Genomic DNA, 17336 nt, shown 5'->3' with positions numbered 1-17336 from the left:
AATAGCAAATTTCCCCTTCGTTCATTTATGACTTTCATAAAGATGTCTCTTCAAGCTGAAAATGAATCCAGTGTTATAAGAATAATTACAAACGGCAGAAAACAGGAGGACAGGCAGAGACTTCAAATGCGTTGAGATGGACTGTACCCCTGCAACAGAGGACATTTTAACAGATGTACAGAGGAATACACCATGCTAGAAATAAAAAGGCTATACATACTCTGTATCTGTGCTCTTGACCTGCGAATGTAACAATAAATTTAACTGTAATATAATTGCAGATGATGCCGCTTTAGTTGCCCATTCAGAGCCAGCTCTTCAGCGCTTGACGTCCTGCTTTGCGGAAACTGCCAAAATGTTTGGCCTGGAAGTCAGCCTGAAGAAAACTGAGGTCCTCCATCAGCCAGCTCCCCACCATGACTACCAGCCCCCCCACATCTCCATCGGGCACATAAAACTCAAAACGGTCAACCAGTTTACCTATCTCGGCTGCACCATTTCATCAGATGCAAGGATCGACAATGAGATAGACAACAGACTCGCCAAGGCAAATAGCGCCTTTGGAAGACTACACAAAAGAGTCTGGAAAAACAACCAACTGAAAAACCTCACAAAGATAAGCGTATACAGAGCCGTTGTCATACCCACACTCCTGTTCGGCTCCGAATCATGGGTCCTCTACCGGCACCACCTACGGCTCCTAGAACGCTTCCACCAGCGTTGTCTCCGCTCCATCCTCAACATCCATTGGAGCGCTTACACCCCTAACGTCGAAGTACTCGAGATGGCAGAGGTCGACAGCATCGAGTCCACGCTGCTGAAGATCCAGCTGCGCTGGATGGGTCACGTCTCCAGAATGGAGGACCATCGCCTTCCCAAGATCGTGTTATATGGCGAGCTCTCCACTGGCCACCGTGACAGAGGTGCACCAAAGAAAAGGTACAAGGACTGCCTAAAGAAATCTCTTGGTGCCTGCCACATTGACCACCGCCAGTGGGCTGATAACGCCTCAAACCGTGCATCTTGGCGCCTCACAGTTTGGCGGGCAGCAACCTCCTTTGAAGAAGACCGCAGAGCCCACCTCACTGACAAAAGGCAAAGGAGGAAAAACCCAACACCCAACCCCAACCAACCAATTTTCCCTTGCAACCGCTGCAATCGTGTCTGCCTGTCCCGCATCGGACTTGTCAGCCACAAACGAGCCTGCAGCTGACGTGGACTTTTTACCCCCTCCATAAATCTTCGTCCGCGAAGCCAAGCCAAAGAAAGAATATAAAAGGGACAACTGTGAAGGGACTGAGGGTCAGGGCACGTGGATCCAAATGGTAGGCAGGAGAAAATTAATCAAAAGGGCATGCCTGATACCAGGCTTTACAATTAAGTGAATGTGGAATCTCTGAAATACTCCTAAAGCCCCAGATTTTCACCTAGTTCTGGGCACAACAAAATACAATGGGTGTGAAAGACATGGAGAGGGTGTAAAAATGTCTGACTAAAATCACTGTAGATTGTGTGGATTGAGTGGAAGAGCTGCTATTGTACTTAATGTATACAAGAACGATAAGGATTAGAGTCAGCGGGTCCTACATCACCATGTCCTTGCTGATCATCACGTCTGTCCATCGTAACCCCACTGACCAATACCTGCTCCACAGCCTCTACACTACATTTACTCCAAAGGCTCATACCTCAAACTAACTGATCTATCTGACCCGCCATCAGTCTTCCTCCTCCAAAAACAGATCCACATTCTGCTTTTTTCTTTGCGCAAGATCACTGCACTCATCCAAACTTGCTGTCAGGAAGTCTCCTTTGGGCTGCTGTTTGCAATCAAATAAAATGAGGTCAAGATATAAACAGAAAGCCCTTCGCTGAAGGACAGTGACCCTTAACTAAACCTCTGTACTGGCAATAATAATGTCAAAGCATTGGACCTTTTTCTTTCCATTCTGAAAGGTTCATTCATACTTGTATCCAGCACAGTAATCGAACCACAGGTGCACAGGGTGGTTCCGCACCATGTTCCCTGTCCCCACTCCTTTCCTACACACCTGCAATATTTTTTTCCCCCCTTTGTGGACTAACTGAATTCATTCCCACTGGTTTTTAATCTAGAGTAATGTCTAATGCTGTGTGAAGGTCTGGCAACCCCTGTCTTTTTATCCTCACATCTTCAATCTCTGGTTCCTGATGCTTTGGTGAAGAGAAACAATTGGTGCAGGCATGTCACCAAGGAACAGAGTGAACATGACATGGAGATGCTGCTGTACCAGATATGGCTATTTAGCGGAGTCCCTGCCTTCAATAAAGGACGTTCTGTTTATTTGTTTAATGCAGCCATTCCGAACTGGGTCCCTAAGGCCACCTGGGGGCTACAGCACATTTAAGTAAAAGCCTTGTTTTCTTTTCACCTCGTATATATTTTTTAATGTTTTTTTTAAAAAGTATTCGGTAGCAGAGAACTACGGAAGAAACCAAAATGATTCACAGGGACAAGGGACTATAAACTTTGAGCAAAGTCCCAAAGGGGCCAAAGCCAAAAACAAGGTTGAGAATGGCTGGTTTAATGTAATCTGGAACACAAAATATCCTACGGATACTGAAATGACATGGCGGGAGGAGGCATTGATACATCCAACCTTGGGTATAGCACTTTGGGGCAGAGGTGTTTCATCAGATTAGTTAGTCTAGGTACTGGAGGAGAGGCTGCCTCTTGTCATGCCATCAATTGGGATTCTACCCCTTTGTAGTCCATGGCAAATAAAGATCTTCACAGAACCTGGTTTACTTCAACAGAAATTTACCCCGAGTACTGAGAGCTATTAGGCCACACAAAGCATCATGTAAAGTCAGTCCAGTCCTCCGCGAAGCATTGGGTAAGATCTTGGAAAGGCCCAAAATTCAGTCAATGCAATACAGAATGGGAACCAAGATGGGACCTTTAGTCCTGTGAAACCCAATGCTACACCAAGAGCAAAAGCAGAAGATGCTCCTACCCACATTGAGAAAGGTCTTTGGATCACAAAAAGCAACATACCAAAAAATCCAGAGATCTTTCTTCTAAGTAATATAAGAAGTAAAGAACTTGGACTCGATTTGGATGAAGCACAAAAAAGATTTATTATGATAGCCTTAGCTGTAGCAAAAAATTATATTATGTCAACCTGGAAATCAGAAGGTAGCCTGAGAATACAGCAATGGTACATAGAAATGAATAAATGTATTCCATTGGAAAAAATAACATATAATTTAAGAAATAACATCACAGAATTCGAACAAATTTGGGAACCATACATGGAACACAACAGAGAAGTCCTACCGTGGACCTCCACCACCTAAAATGACAGAATGAGAAGAAGACGAAATGAACTGACCCAGTGTGTAAAAGTAGATGACACAATTTTCTTGTTTATTTTCATTGGGTGGTGACATTGTTTAATGTATCATATATGTTGAACGTTGAGTGGGTGGGGAGGGGGGTGGGAAGGAGAGAGGAAAGGGAGGGGGAAAAAGGGGAGAAAATGACACTGTGTATATTCAAGAGGGAAATGTTTATGTGTATCTTGGTCAATATGGTTCATAGTGTGAAAAATAAAAAAAATTTTAAAAAAGAGAAAGGTCTTTGGGAAATATAATCGCAGGAACTTGTTTTGAGGTATGCCTATTTACACTCAGTAAAATCTTACATAAACATAAGCTGGTATAACTATCAGAGGAGCTTTATACCAGATTTTAAAAGACCTTTAAATAAAGCCTGATGCCAATCATTCTTACACCCGTGTCAGCCTTTAACTTGAAAGGATTTGAACTTCAAAACCAGTTCACTGAAAACATCAAACAGGATGCCGCTCATTCGCCAAATTTTCCCACTCATTGGATAAATCACATTTTGTACAAAATCAAATCCCACCCCATCTCTCTCTGCAAAAGCAGCAGCCAAGGCATGGTTAGTCTCGAGGCAAGCACAAGACTACTGCAATGTCAATGATCCAGGTTTGAACCTGGCAGTCTATCAGGAGTTTGTACATTCTCCCTGTGTCTGCATGGGTTCATCAGGGCACTCCGGTTTCCTCCCACATTCCAAAGGTGTACGGGGTCACATGGTGTATTTGGGCAGTGTGCACTCATTGGCCAAAGGAGCCTGTTACTGTATCTCCAAATTTTAAAACAATGGAAGCCTCCCTCATAAGCCATTTTGTTAACTTGCACCAATTCTAAAGGACCTTGGAGTTCCTGGTCATCTGACAAAGACGCTGCGCAGTTAAAGATCAAGTGCATAGTTCCCAAGGACCTAGAGCTCCTCAGAACTACTGAAGTCAATGCCTTTGTCAGATCTAGCTCGATATGTAATGAACTTCCTGTTTTGCAAGGGAAGGCCATTGCACAGAGCAACAGCCTGTAAGTAGCTGAGTGGTACACAAATCCTGGTTGCAGCCACAATGTATGGAATGGGTCACCGCAAAGGTTCACTACTCGTTCCTTGCCGCCTCCACAGGCAACCAACGCCTACTCCCAAATGGACTGGAGTCTCGGGAGGCAGGTTAATCATTCATTAATAAAAACCCAACACTGGAGAAACTCAGCAGGTCAAACAGTCTACTTTAGGTAGCAAAGATAAGGATACAGAACCAACATTTTGGGCTTGACCCCTTCATCAAGGAGTGGAGAAAATGTCGACAGGTGTCCAAATAAAAAAAGGTAAGGGTGAGAGGGGTGGGGGAAGGAGTATGGTTCCAAAGGCAAGAGGTAATAGGTGCAGAAGGGAGGGAGGGCAGAGCAGCAAGAGGAGGAGGGATGGTGAGGTGAAATGAGAGGAAAGGGAGTGGAGAGCTATAGGAAAGAAGACAGGGGAAGGGAATAGAGGGAGAAAGGAGAGTAGTAGACACCAGGGATATCGACGTTAATGCAGTCCAGCCAGAGAATGCCCAAGATGGAAAATCAGGTGTTGTTCCTCCAATTTACGGGTGGTCTTGGTGGGACAGTAGATGAGGCCATGGACAGACTTGTGAGCGGCACACAGAACTGAAATAGGTGGATAAGGGAGGGAGGGCACAGCAGCAAACAGTGGGAGGAGGGGTAGTTCTGTAAATGGAGAGGGAAAGGGTGGTGAGCTGGAGAAAAGAGAGAAAGGGAAGGGAGGGAGACAGAGAGTGGGCTAGCAGAAACCAGAGAAGGTTTTGGATTCCTAACCAAAACATCTTGCGCTCTTCTGAAGTTGTGGAGCCCAGTACCAAAACTACCCTGTAAAGACTATTTTAAAAGCAGCAGATGCTTAAAATTTAAAGTAAATGCAGGTAATATGATCAGGTCAGATGGGTGCTGAAAGTATTTTCTGATCTTAATACCTGAAGAAAGACAGGGACAGTCAAATCAAATGCAGGTGCTCCAATTAGACCATCCCACCCCAACCCGCAGGGAGCTCCTGATGAGTTCAGAAAAAAAAGAATGGATTTGTTCTGCTCTACTCCCCTGCAGGGAGGAAATTTGTTTCCAAAGCTGAAGTAACAAATCAAAGTAGACATCAAAACAACCCAACTTCAGCGTGATTGAGTGAGTTGAACAGAATTGATCTGGTGTCAAGAAGCTCCATCAAGGAACACAAGTTAAAGCGAGGGCTCCACTGAAGAAGGCAGCCTGGGGAATTATCTTCCCAAGGAGAGTTGTTAACAAGCAAGGGCATTGCAGCAGCCAAAGTAAATAAAATAGAGAGACACTTACATATGTTTTACAGAGTTAAAAACAAGATGAAAGGATAAAGGCAAGTAGGTGGATTAATCTATTAAAGAGGGGCAGGGTTACTGACCTATGACTGCTCCAGGAAATTTGTTGCTGCTGGCAAGGTCAGCAATTAACCCTGCCCAGCTCAGCTAAACCACAAGATCAAAACTAAATGGTTAACATTCCAACTTCACTCACAGTAGGCAGGAGAGCTAAAGGTCTCCAAGGCTTATCCAACACCTCTTGGATAAGCCGGTCGGTTACATGAGGCACAGAGCAATTCTGGTCCGCTCCACCACACCCCCGTCGCAATCCTCAGAACTTGTCTCGAGTCCAAGGAAGAAAATCTATCCGCAAGCCTTCCCTAGTAATAGGCAGGCAAATCTTGTGGAATGCCTGTTTATCACATACAGTTATGGAATTTCACTAATGCACAGAAATAGGGAGGGTCTCCATAAATCACCGATGAATGATGGAGGCCATATCTCATTAAACAAACTCGCTGCACAACAGTGCCCATTGTCCTATGAATTCTTTCTGCAGCTCCCTTTTCACCCCCACCCCATCCCCCCTACTAGCCAGTCCTCGTGGAAAGCTCTTTGTCCAACATTAAAGCAGGACTCAACAAATAGCTCCTGTCTGCTTTACCACCTCCTTGGGTTCCTCCCAGTTATAAAGCAGCTCCTGAGATCAGAACTATCTCAGTGTAATTTAAAATGAAGTGGATCATACGTATGAATTCCAGATCCTGCAAACAAAAAGCTGGCATCAGGTAGAGTTGGGCATATCCAAGTAGATCTAATGAGATGCTGTGCTGTGTTGTCATTATAAACCAAGCCACAATTTCACTCAGAAATGCAAGCCACAAAAAGCAAATCGAACAGTCCAGGCGTGGAGCAGAGAAAATAAGTGTCCAGAACTGCATTTATGAAAATAATTTTTTGGATCATGTGAAAATATAAAGGGTTGACGTAGCAGTTACCCCAACGCCTTTACAGCGCCTGTGATCGGGAGCGGACTTGGGTTAGAATCCCACGCTGTCTGTAAGGAGTTTGTACATCCTCCCCGTATCTGCGTGGGTTTTCCCCGGGGACTCCAGTTTTCTCCCACCCTTCAAAACGTACCGGGGGGTGTGGGTTAATGGGGCATAAATTTGGCAGCATGGACTTGTAGGGCTGAATTGGCCTGTTACCGTGCTGTATATCTAAAAAAAGTGTAGTTGTTAACAGGAAAGTTTGAAATGATCCATTATCATTGTTGGGCCAAAATTTTGGAAATCCCTACTATTAAGCAAGCACTGGGACTGGTGAGTAACCCAGTGTCAACCAATATGGACACAAGAGAGAATGCTTCCTTCGGAACTTTAAATTTCAGTGATCCTTCAGCACTGTGGAAGTACCTTTATCACGAGGACCCATTCCGCATAGGCATACAACATGGTAACAGGCCCCTCCGGCCCACAAGACCATTCTGCCTAATTACACCCAATTAGCCTACAGCCTCCATCCCATTAAAAGGGCACACATCCCATTAAATCACAAAAAAATAAACAAATCAATTTTTAAATAATCCCCTTGTTGAAAGATCAGGGAATTGAGGACCAAGGAGAACGGGCACAAGAGAAGACTGGGGCAGTTCTATCACCATGATATTGAACAGTCCACAGGTTCAAGGGGCTGAATGGCCACTTCCTACCCCTATTTAATAGCATTGATCTTCAGGGGAGGGTGCAGGAGAATGAAGAGTTCAACAGATGCTGGGGTTGAGTGCAGTACACAAACATGCTGGAGACACACAGGAAGTGACAGGTAACCAACGTTTTGGGCCCAAGTCCTTAGTCCAAGTATAAGCAAAAACAGGCAGGTGCCCAAGTGAAAGGTTGGGGGGTGGGGGGGTGGTGGTGTGGGGAGAAGGAATAAGGAGACGCGGGAGGAAGGGCGGGGGGAGGAGCAGGAGCTCAATACACAAAAGTGCTGGAGAAACTCAGCAGGTCACCAGCTTCTATGGGAAATAAAAGGTAGCCAACCCTTCACCAAGGTTTGACAAACAGCAGCCAGACTCCTGAATAAAAAGGAGGTGAGGGGCAGGAGTGCAGCACAAGCTAACATGCAAGAGGTCATGGATGGCTATGGGCGGGAGGGTAGAAAAGAAATAAAGGCTGAGAAGTGATTGGGGAGGAGGTAGCTCTCTGAAAGGAGGGGGAAAGAGAGAGACTCACGGAGGGATTTAATGGAAACTGGAGAAGTCGATATTAATGCCGCCTGGTTAGAGAGTGCCCAGATGGAATATTAGGAGTTGTTCCCTCAACTTGCATGTAGCCTTGGTTTGGCAGTGCATGTGGGCCATGTCAATGTTAAAAGAGTTTGTGGAATTAAAATGGTCAGCCACTGGGAGATCCCAGTCCAACAGGTGGAAGATGTGGATCATGAAGAACTCTCAAACAAATCCTTATCTGACCCATCCATCAGCTACTCATTCCAAACACCACTTAATGTTGATTCTATCAGAAAGGAGGGGTCAGGCTGGGCCTTGTTTAACTTTCAATCGCCATGCTTACCTTTGCATTTACCATTCGCCATCTCGTATCCAGCCTCGCACACGCACTGACCAACTGGCACCAGCCACTTGCCATCGGTGTTGCAATGCATCTTGGGTGGCTCCTGAGCCACTGCGTGGTCGATGCAAGTGCCCGTCACTTCGGAGAGTGGCTGAGAATCTGCCCCTGCAGTCGTCTCAGGAAAGACAGCCATATTGCGCATCATGGACGGGCACTTCTTGTAGTACACACGCACAGATATGAGGGCAACGCAGGCACCGACATCTTGAAACGCCAAATAGAAGCCTTTCCGTTTCAGCATACCAACTGAACGCACCTCGACGTTCACCTTAACATTTCTGGAATTCAAGTCCTCTTTCCCTGTGATCTCATCGGGTGCTATGGTATCAATTTTTTTGAACTGGCTCTTTCTGAATATTGTTCCGTAATCAAAGTCTGACTCTGCATAGAAAAGATTGAAAGTCTCCTTGCAGGTCGTGGCGATGCTGGGGAAACTGTTGCAATCGCGCACGGTGAACTTGAGCTCGACAAATATACGCTGTGCCTCTCCGCGATAGATCCAGTTAGTCCGTAGCCAGTTGTCCTGATCGCCTTCCACCACATTGCACACGCTGTACATGTATATGGGTGTGTCATTCCAAACATTCTGCAGGAGATCCCACTTCAAGAGAAGAGATTTTAAAAGTCATGTCAACGATTCAGAGCTATGGTCAAAAGGTTTCAGAAGAGAAGGAAAGCAATTACCCGAGCCTGCACTCAAACCCATCACAACCCTGGACACGCTCTCTTCCCCCTCCTGCCAATTGAGGAGAAGGTTCAACAACACACCAATAGGCTTAAAGATGGTTTCTCCCCCACATTCAGTCCCCTGAATGAATACCATTAACAGAGCCATCCTGTTGCCCTTGACTGGGACTAAATGACCTTCCTTTTCATTGCAACTCTAGTCTTTAAATTGTGCTCATTATGAATACAAGAGAATACTGTTAGATGGCTGGCAGAAGAACCCTTCTCATTGCACTAGTTATTTTCTACTAATAAACTTAAATATCCCCACTTCCCCTCCTCTCATCAACTTCCCATCTACATGACTGCAGTCCCTTCCATTACACAAGAGGAAGAGAACGGGAAATAAAAACAAATAAAAACACTGTCCTTGACCTCGTTCCACCAGCCTGTGATTTAATCTCTCACATTCCTCTGTATCACAGCTCTTAGTTTTTACACTTGCTTTTCATTCTCACAGCTTTCTAATCTTTAAAATGTATTAATCCTTTGAGTTTGATAAAAAGTTATTAATCTGTAAAGTTCCTCCCTTCGGAAATTGCCTTTTCAGTATTTCCAGCAGTTTTTTTTTTGAAACAACGGATGCCTGATCCAGACTGGGCTTTTAGAAATCCCTGCCAGCAAGATTCCATAAAGTGGTGGTCTTCCGTGTGAGACTTCCTAGGGACTGGCCAAAAGCCTTGATATCACCTGGATGCCAGGCATCCTTTCAAGACGTATCCCCATGCTAATTTCACAGATCTTAAAACTACCACTTCAACAACCTCTCTTCCAAACAGATTTCAGTTCGGGTTATTCTGTGGGAAGGATGCTATCCATCGAATACTTACGGCTGCATTGTACGGATTGGTGAGCCAGCCAAGTTCTCCATGTGCCGAGGCAAAATCCAAGAGGACAACTGAAGAACAAATAAAAAATAGGAGTGGGTCAAAACAGTCAAACATAAAATGGTACAGCGCAGACCAACCTCGTCCCCACTCAACACTGTGCTGAATTTATACATTTTACTGATACAGCATGCTAACAGGCCCTATGTCCCATGAGTCTACACCATCCAATTAACATACAAACCCCACAAGTTTTTGGAGGGTGGGAGGAAATCCAAGCACTCAGAGGAAACCCACAGACACAGGGAAAACGTAGCACTCCTTATAGACTGTGCCCCATTTGAACCCAAATCACTGGTGCTGTAACAATGCTGCATTAACCACTAAGTTAACCATGCCGCCTTAAAATTAATTTGGGGGATCTTACTCAAAATGTCCCAGAGTATTTACAAGGGGCATTGCACAGAATCACAATGTGTATAACCGAGAGTCATGAAGCTCCAAGCCATGGTCGAGATATACAACACATTGTTTTTCACTCAGGCCAGTCCCCGAATCCCCAGGCAGAAACCCTACTTGCCAGAACAAGAAAAACACCCATATAAATAAATGTAGAACCAATATTTTGGTTAGTGTTTCACAAGACAACCCCCATTCCTGCCAGGCTCCATCTTCCAAAGCCTGCAAAATCTTCCCTCATCCAGCCTTGTTCTATCAAGATGCTCTGGACCAGAGTCAGCATTAGAAGAGATCTATCGGTGGAGTGGGGTGGGGAGGCAATTAGGGTAACCACAGGGAGTGGGTGGAGGGCAGAAACTGCCATGGACCACCTTCATTCGCTGCACTGTCACATTTCACGTGTGGAGATGAAACCACGTGATTCATTTTGATCTCACCCTCTCCGATGGCGTCACCCAGTGTGGTCCGTAACCCCCTAGTGATGCTAGTTCTGCAGGTGGGGGGGGGGAAATAACTCATTTGGGGGCATAGCTCGCAAATTTCCCCCCCCCACCCCCCTCCATGATGCCGACCCTGGTTCCTCCCATTTCCAAAGTTCATATTCAAAGTTATTGAATTAATGCTCTCAGATGGGTTCCACCTTTATTAACCTATGGATATCTCCTGATTAAAAATACCTCCAGAAACCTTATCATTTTAAACCTCAGGTTATGTTGTACTGCACCATCCCCTTTGCTCACCAACTGCACTACAAGATGTAAAGCAAAATGGAGCAACCTCTGAAATTCAAAAGTTCACATTGTAATCAACTGGAGGTGGCTAAGAGATTTACGCTGTTGAGTAACTAAACTCCTTTTTACTGTTTGAATGAGTCAACCTCTTGGAAACAACGGATGCCTGATCCAGACTGGGCTTTTAAAAATCCCTGCCAGCAAGATTCCATAAAGTGGTGGTCTTCCGTGTGAGACTTCCTAGGAACTGGCAATACGATGACGCCAACAGGCAGGGAGGTGTAGCACTTTACCCAACCCCCCTCGACCGTTTCATTCATCTCATCCCATCACCACTTTTCGGGCCACTGTCGAGGCTCCCCAAGGTGTCAGCTGCCTTCCCAAGTCAACACCAAAGGGAAGCTGGATTCTGGAGTCAACACTTTTTAAGTAACCCTACATAATTTAATCATTCTCAATTCATTATTTACAAATGTTTAGTTAAATTATCGTTAAAATATTCCAGCCCAACCAATACCCACCAAGTCCCATAAGGCCTCCAGAGAATGACACATCACCCAACATTCATATGTAATTTAGGAGCCCCCCCCCCCCCCACCCCACCCTGTCCACCTCCCTTCCCAGCACAGACACAGGGCTAATTTGCACAGACTGACCAAGCTAGTCCCATTTCTCCACATTCTGCCCAAGTTCCTATCCACATACCTGCCTAAATCTGTTTTGAACATTATGATTATCCCCACTTCTCAAGGCAACCCGCACCAAGTACCCTCTGTGGAGGGAGAAGGTGCTCCTCGGGCCTATTTTAAATCTTTCCCCTCTCATCTTAAGTTTTAGATTCTACCGTGGGAAGAAGGCTATCTCATTTCGAACACACGAAGAAATATAATCAGGACTCCACTCACTGAACCAAGCAATTCAATATGTTCACACAACATCAACATCACTAAGGAAGTAAAACACAAACGTCTGCAGAAGTAAATACACTAATGCTGGAGAAAAGAGAGCAAAGATAAAGATACTTAACCAATGTTTCAGGCTTGAACCCCTCAAGGTATGAAGATTACAACATTTGAGAGGTGTTACATTGGACCCAGTGTGAGTGGCAGTGGTGTGGACTGAGAGTTGGAAGCAGGCAAACCTGTTACATTAATCGGGGACTTTATCCTTCAACAATGCAACATTGATTTCTCCAATCTCTGCATCATGTCTGCAAAGGCCACGGTGCATGCTCAGCAAACCTGCCCATTTCACCGTCACGGGTCAGCAACTGACAGTGTCTTCCAGCTTGAAGTCAGTGTTGTGGGCAAGGAAGGAACCCATTCAAAGGATCAAGTAAGAAAATTGTAACAGGGCTTGACGGAGAGGATTGGGTGATGGTGGAGGAAATTCAGACCTGAACAGCAAACGCACCCAGGATAAGACTGGCCGCAAGCGAGGAAGTTGTGTAAGTGATGATTCACAGTGTAACTCATTCAAGCCACCTGCTTTTCATAAATACTCACCACTGCCTGTAGTAAGCCGCAGGTGAAGTCCCCAATATTTGAACGGATTGCTAATATTCTTTAATTTAAATCAACAAGGATTAGCCCTGTAGCTGGTGAGTCTTAGGTAGAGAAATTATTCTAAAATATTCAACTAGCTAGGACGTCCTTTTATTTGGAAAGTCAGGGATCGATTAGGTATGATTTTGTGCAGGGGAAATTCTACCACACAGATGATTGAGTCTTTAGAGGAGCTAACCAAGAACCAAAGGCAGCACCTTAGCGTAGCATTTAGCGCAAACTGTTACAGTGACAGGGATTGGGACTGGGGTTCGAATCCCGTGCTGACTGTAAGGAGTTTGTATGTTCTCCCTATGTTACCATGCTGTATATCTAAATTTAATTTTTTTTAAATTTAAATTAAACATTTTAAATTGGTGAAAGAAGTGGACATGGTCTATATGCATCTTATTTAGGCATTTGACAAAGTCCTGCATGGTAGGCTGATCTAAATTGAAGATGGACATAAAATCTAAAGCAAGCTGGCTCAGAGTTAAGTGGGTTTATTAACAATCTCCACCTAAAGATTCTGGTCCCATTTCTGTCAACTCCCTTCACATTAAAGACTAGGGTTATAGGTCAGCCTTTTTGCTACAAGTTTATTCAACCTTTCCTGGTATGCTTAACCTCAAGCACTTTTACTGCATCCTCTCCAGTGCTTCAATAACCTTTATAGGATGGGAAAAGGATCAGAGCTGCATTCTGTGCAATACACAAAGGTGGAGGAGAGACTCAGCAGGTCATGCAACATCCACAGGGACTAAAGCAGTGGTTCTCAACTATGCCATTGGTGCTCTGTAGTTGGTAAGGGATTACTTAAGGTGCTCGTGAGAGGGGATGGGATGGGGGGGAACATTGAGAACCAGTGAACGAAAGGGTAACCAAGATTTCGGACCTGAACAAGGGCTTGGCTGGAAACGTTCACGTTCACTTCCAATGGATGCTGGGTTTCTCCATGCTCTCCACCCCAGCATTGCAGACATTCTTGTTTAACTCAACTGAGCTGGATTCTCCAAGTTGAACACTTTCTTAAAAAAAAGATACACCGCCACATTTCTGTGTTATACTGTCAGACAGCGCGACACGTGGCCCTTCGGCCCACCGAGCCGGTGCTACCCCGTTTGCACGAATTCACGTCCCTCCTCCGAACTCCAGGATTCTGAGAGCAATACGGGTGGGACGGGTGGTGCGGCGGCGGGACATGGAGGGCAAAGGGAAAAGGAGATGTAGACTGAACCCGGGAGCATTTAACACTCAAAAACTTCCAAGGCGCTTTATTGCATGGGGGACTTTCCACAGACGTTTATTTTTTATATATAAATCAAAGGGGGTTTCAGTTTCAGCGAACTGGAGAAGGTGCCGCACTCCTCACCATTAGAAAGGGCTGAAATGAAATCTGTCGCGAAGCCGCCACCGACTGGGTCCAGGGTCCCTCCACTGGAACCGGGAATCCAGCACCACGGAGGGGGGGGGGGGTGGGGGAGAGAGAGAAGAGTTTAAAGAACCAAAAGATAAAAATCCAGAATAGCGAGGGGCTGGGACAGTCACCCTGGCCTCTCGCTACAGTTGAGACAGACCGCGCTGACCGCAGCGTTCAGGTCTCCAGTTACACACGGAGCCGCGCTTCTCTCCAGAGAGCCCCCACTCTGGGCACATGGCGACTGCGGAGCCTCAAGGTTTTTACAGGGCTCTCCAGTTACCCTCGCATCCCAAGAATCAAATAACCCTTCGGAAGCCGCAGAGACTGTTGTGTACGGATACACGATGGGGTTGACTGTCAGGGACCACAAGATGCAGGCAGGTATCCGGTGGGGCCACTTCAAAGATCTTGTAGCAGGATGCCCGCGGATCTCCCCGAGGACGTCTTGTTGCTTCAGCGAGCAGGAAAAGCGGTTCAGGAGCGGCATCGTTCACATCCTCCTGGACTGCACCAAAGGGGAAGACGCTGTCGCGGAAAAGGGAAGAGTCTGACCCAACTTCCACAGCCTCACATTTCCTGAAAACAGGAATCTTTTTTGTGGTTGGAGAGCATTTTGTCCCGCATGGCAACCGGATGAGGACTGCAGTGAAAAGTGCTGAGAGTTGGGGAGGAATTGATTGAAAATTAAGCGAGGGTCATTAGTGAAAGAATCATCAGTCTAGCGTTCTGATATCGTCATCTCATGGTGGCCCGGCAGGTTGATAGGATGGTTGAGAAGGCCGATGGGATGCTGGGCTTCATTAGTCGAGGAACTCAATTCAAGGGTCCAGAGATCATGTTGCAACTCTACAAATCTCTGAGTTGTGGTCACCACATTATAGGAAAGATGGAGAGGGCACAGAGGAGATTTCCCAGGTCTTATGAGGCAAGGTGAGCAGAGCCGGGACTTTTCTCTTTGGAGAAGAAGGATGAATTAATAGGATTCTGAGAGGAAGGTAGAGAGCCGGCGCCTTTTCCCCAGGGCAGGAGTAGCAAATACCAAAGGAGATCTGTACGTTGGGGGTAAGTTTTTACACACAGAGAGTTGTGGAATACATTGCCGGGGGGGGGGGGTGGCGAGACTGAAACATTAGGGGGCATTTAAGAGACTCTTAGGTACATGGATGAAAGAAAAATAGAGGAGTGCAAATTAGGAAGGGTTTCGCTTTTTTTCGTAAGAACATATAGGTGGGCACCCCATCGAGGGCCGAAGGGGTGTGCCGTGATGTGCGAATATACAACTCCTTAAAACCAACGAGACAAGATAAAGGAATGACACTCAATTGCAACACAGGGAATTACAACCTGTGACTATTCCAAGCCTGTTAATGTTTCCTCGTGGAAAATGGGTCGTTAAACCTTCAAAGGGTTGAATCAGTCCTTTGAAATCTAAACCAGCACCTTCCATTTCACACCGCGCAACGACTTCAAACACTGGAATCCTCTGTCGACGATGATCGCCCTCCCCTTCCTGGCTCCTGGGGTCGAGTGGCCTCTTGCAGCGGCCCACAGGTGTGCGCCTGTTCAACCCCAACCCCCCTCCCCCGGACACCACCTCTCCCTTGACCGGTACACAGGCAGGAGTCAGTCCACGGACGCGCCCTTCCATCCGTGTCGGACTTGGTTAAACTTTCCTAGCGCATTCCACCAGGACTGTAAAATCTCAACGCTGGAGAAACTCAGCAGGTCAAACAGCCAGAGAACTTTATGTAGCAAAGATAAAGATACATTTCGGGTTTGAGCCCCTCACCAAAGTGTATCTTTCTCTTTGTTGCATAAAGTATCCTGTTTGACCTGCTGAGTTTCTCCAGCGTTGTGTTTTAAATTCAATCAAGGGGTCTCCAGACTTTCGTGTTTTACTCCACCAAAGGCTTCTAACTGACCGGCTCCTGACAAGAGCAGTGCGGGAGAGAATCGGGAACTTTCAGCTGAAAGTTCAATCGGAAACATCCAACTCCAGGCGTTGACCGCACCTTTGAATATTTCCGACAATATCCATATTGCATTCTGCGCCGCCTCATTCCCCAAAATACCCCTCTAAGTGGGTCCAATGCTTCTGCAAATGACACTTTTTAAAAAAAACCACAGAATTGAAACATGAGTGGGAGTGAACTTCGGGGCAACCACAGACACGATGGATCGGAAGATTTGAACCCTTTGGACTCCGACCACTTTTAACCTTTCATAATACCTACTCCGACAGGGTCTATGGGTATACAGTACGAACCAGCTGGTGGTTAGGGATTTTAAAAAATCCAATCCCGGAAAGTGGGGACCCGGGGTCCAAAGGGTTAAACATCCTTAGGCAGGAGCATGCTTAGCTCTCGCTCGCTCGACAAGGGAGTTGCAGGTGCAAGCTGCTGGAACCCTCGCCGCCAATCCGAGGGAAAGAGAGGGCAATCCGTCCAGGTCGGTGAAACTTCTCATGGATTGTATTAACAAGGGTCGCTCGACCAGGGAATTCTAATTCCCCGGAGTAAAACACTAAAATCTGCAGACACCGTGGTTGAAATAATGCTGGAGAAACTCAGCAGGTGGGAATTCTAATTCCCCGGAGTAAAACATTAAAATCTGCAGACACCGTGGTTGAAATAATGCTGGAGAAACTCAGCAGGTCAAACAGTACCCTTGATATAACCAACGTTTCGGTCTTGAGCTCTTCATTACGGTAATGAAGACACGTACGGAGAACAGCAACCCCGGACATTCCCAAAGGAAAATCAAACCCCTTCGCCCCCCAGAATTCGAGGATCGGGGCCATCATCGCCCAGTGGCCGAGTAGACGTTAACAAGAGGCGAAAACCGACTCTTACCCTCATTGGTCTGGAGAGTGGGGCCAACGTGGGAGAGAAGGAGCAGTGGGAACAGAGTGGCGAGGTAGAACTGCTGCTGCTCCATTGCACGCACGCCGCTGGCCTGCCGGACTCGGACGAACTTCGAAAAGAAAGTTGGAGCGAGCAAACTTTTGCCAAAAAAAAAGTTTCATTCATTGCGGGTGACGCCGACGTCCCGCCCCTCCCACTGAACAATGGAATCCGATCTGGAGACATCCAATCCGAGCACGCCGGACATTCCTAGCCTGGCTGTCATCACGGGAAGGAGAGCTCTGTTCCCACACACTGCTCTGTGACCTACTCTATCATTCGCGGGAGGAGAACAGGCTTGGGCAGGTTTTTTTGAACAGCCCGGAGCAGAGTTGAATTCAAGATGTGAAAGCCCTGAATCAAATCACCCACTCATCTGTATTTCTTGGAG

The 17336-nt window shown here is 46.2% G+C and overlaps 1 protein-coding gene across 2 annotated transcripts in view; it reads right to left on the bottom strand.

Annotated features, from left to right (window-relative positions):
• epha2b (eph receptor A2 b) overlaps positions 1 to 17088 on the bottom strand; it is a 56372-nt gene extending 39284 nt beyond the window's left edge. The window contains exons 1-4 of one of the 2 annotated variants that reach the window (XM_069918875.1): positions 16895 to 16961; positions 13518 to 13650; positions 9892 to 9959; positions 8276 to 8936 (exon numbers count right to left, since the gene is read on the bottom strand). In XM_069918875.1, coding sequence (XP_069774976.1) covers positions 8276 to 8936; positions 9892 to 9959; positions 13518 to 13605 — 817 coding nt within the window. In that variant the 5' untranslated portion in view covers positions 13606 to 13650; positions 16895 to 16961. Of the gene's footprint in view, positions 1 to 8275; positions 8937 to 9891; positions 9960 to 13517; positions 13651 to 16894 lie in introns of both variants that reach the window. The other variant, XM_069918876.1, reaches the window with a different exon arrangement.
• Between the last annotated feature and the right edge of the window lie 248 nt (positions 17089 to 17336).

This window comes from Narcine bancroftii, chromosome 2 (genome assembly GCF_036971445.1).
Source record: "Narcine bancroftii isolate sNarBan1 chromosome 2, sNarBan1.hap1, whole genome shotgun sequence".
Taxonomy (NCBI): domain Eukaryota; kingdom Metazoa; phylum Chordata; class Chondrichthyes; order Torpediniformes; family Narcinidae; genus Narcine; species Narcine bancroftii.
The sequence above is the reverse complement of the archived record's forward strand: the minus strand, read 5'-3'. Positions and strand labels throughout refer to the sequence as shown.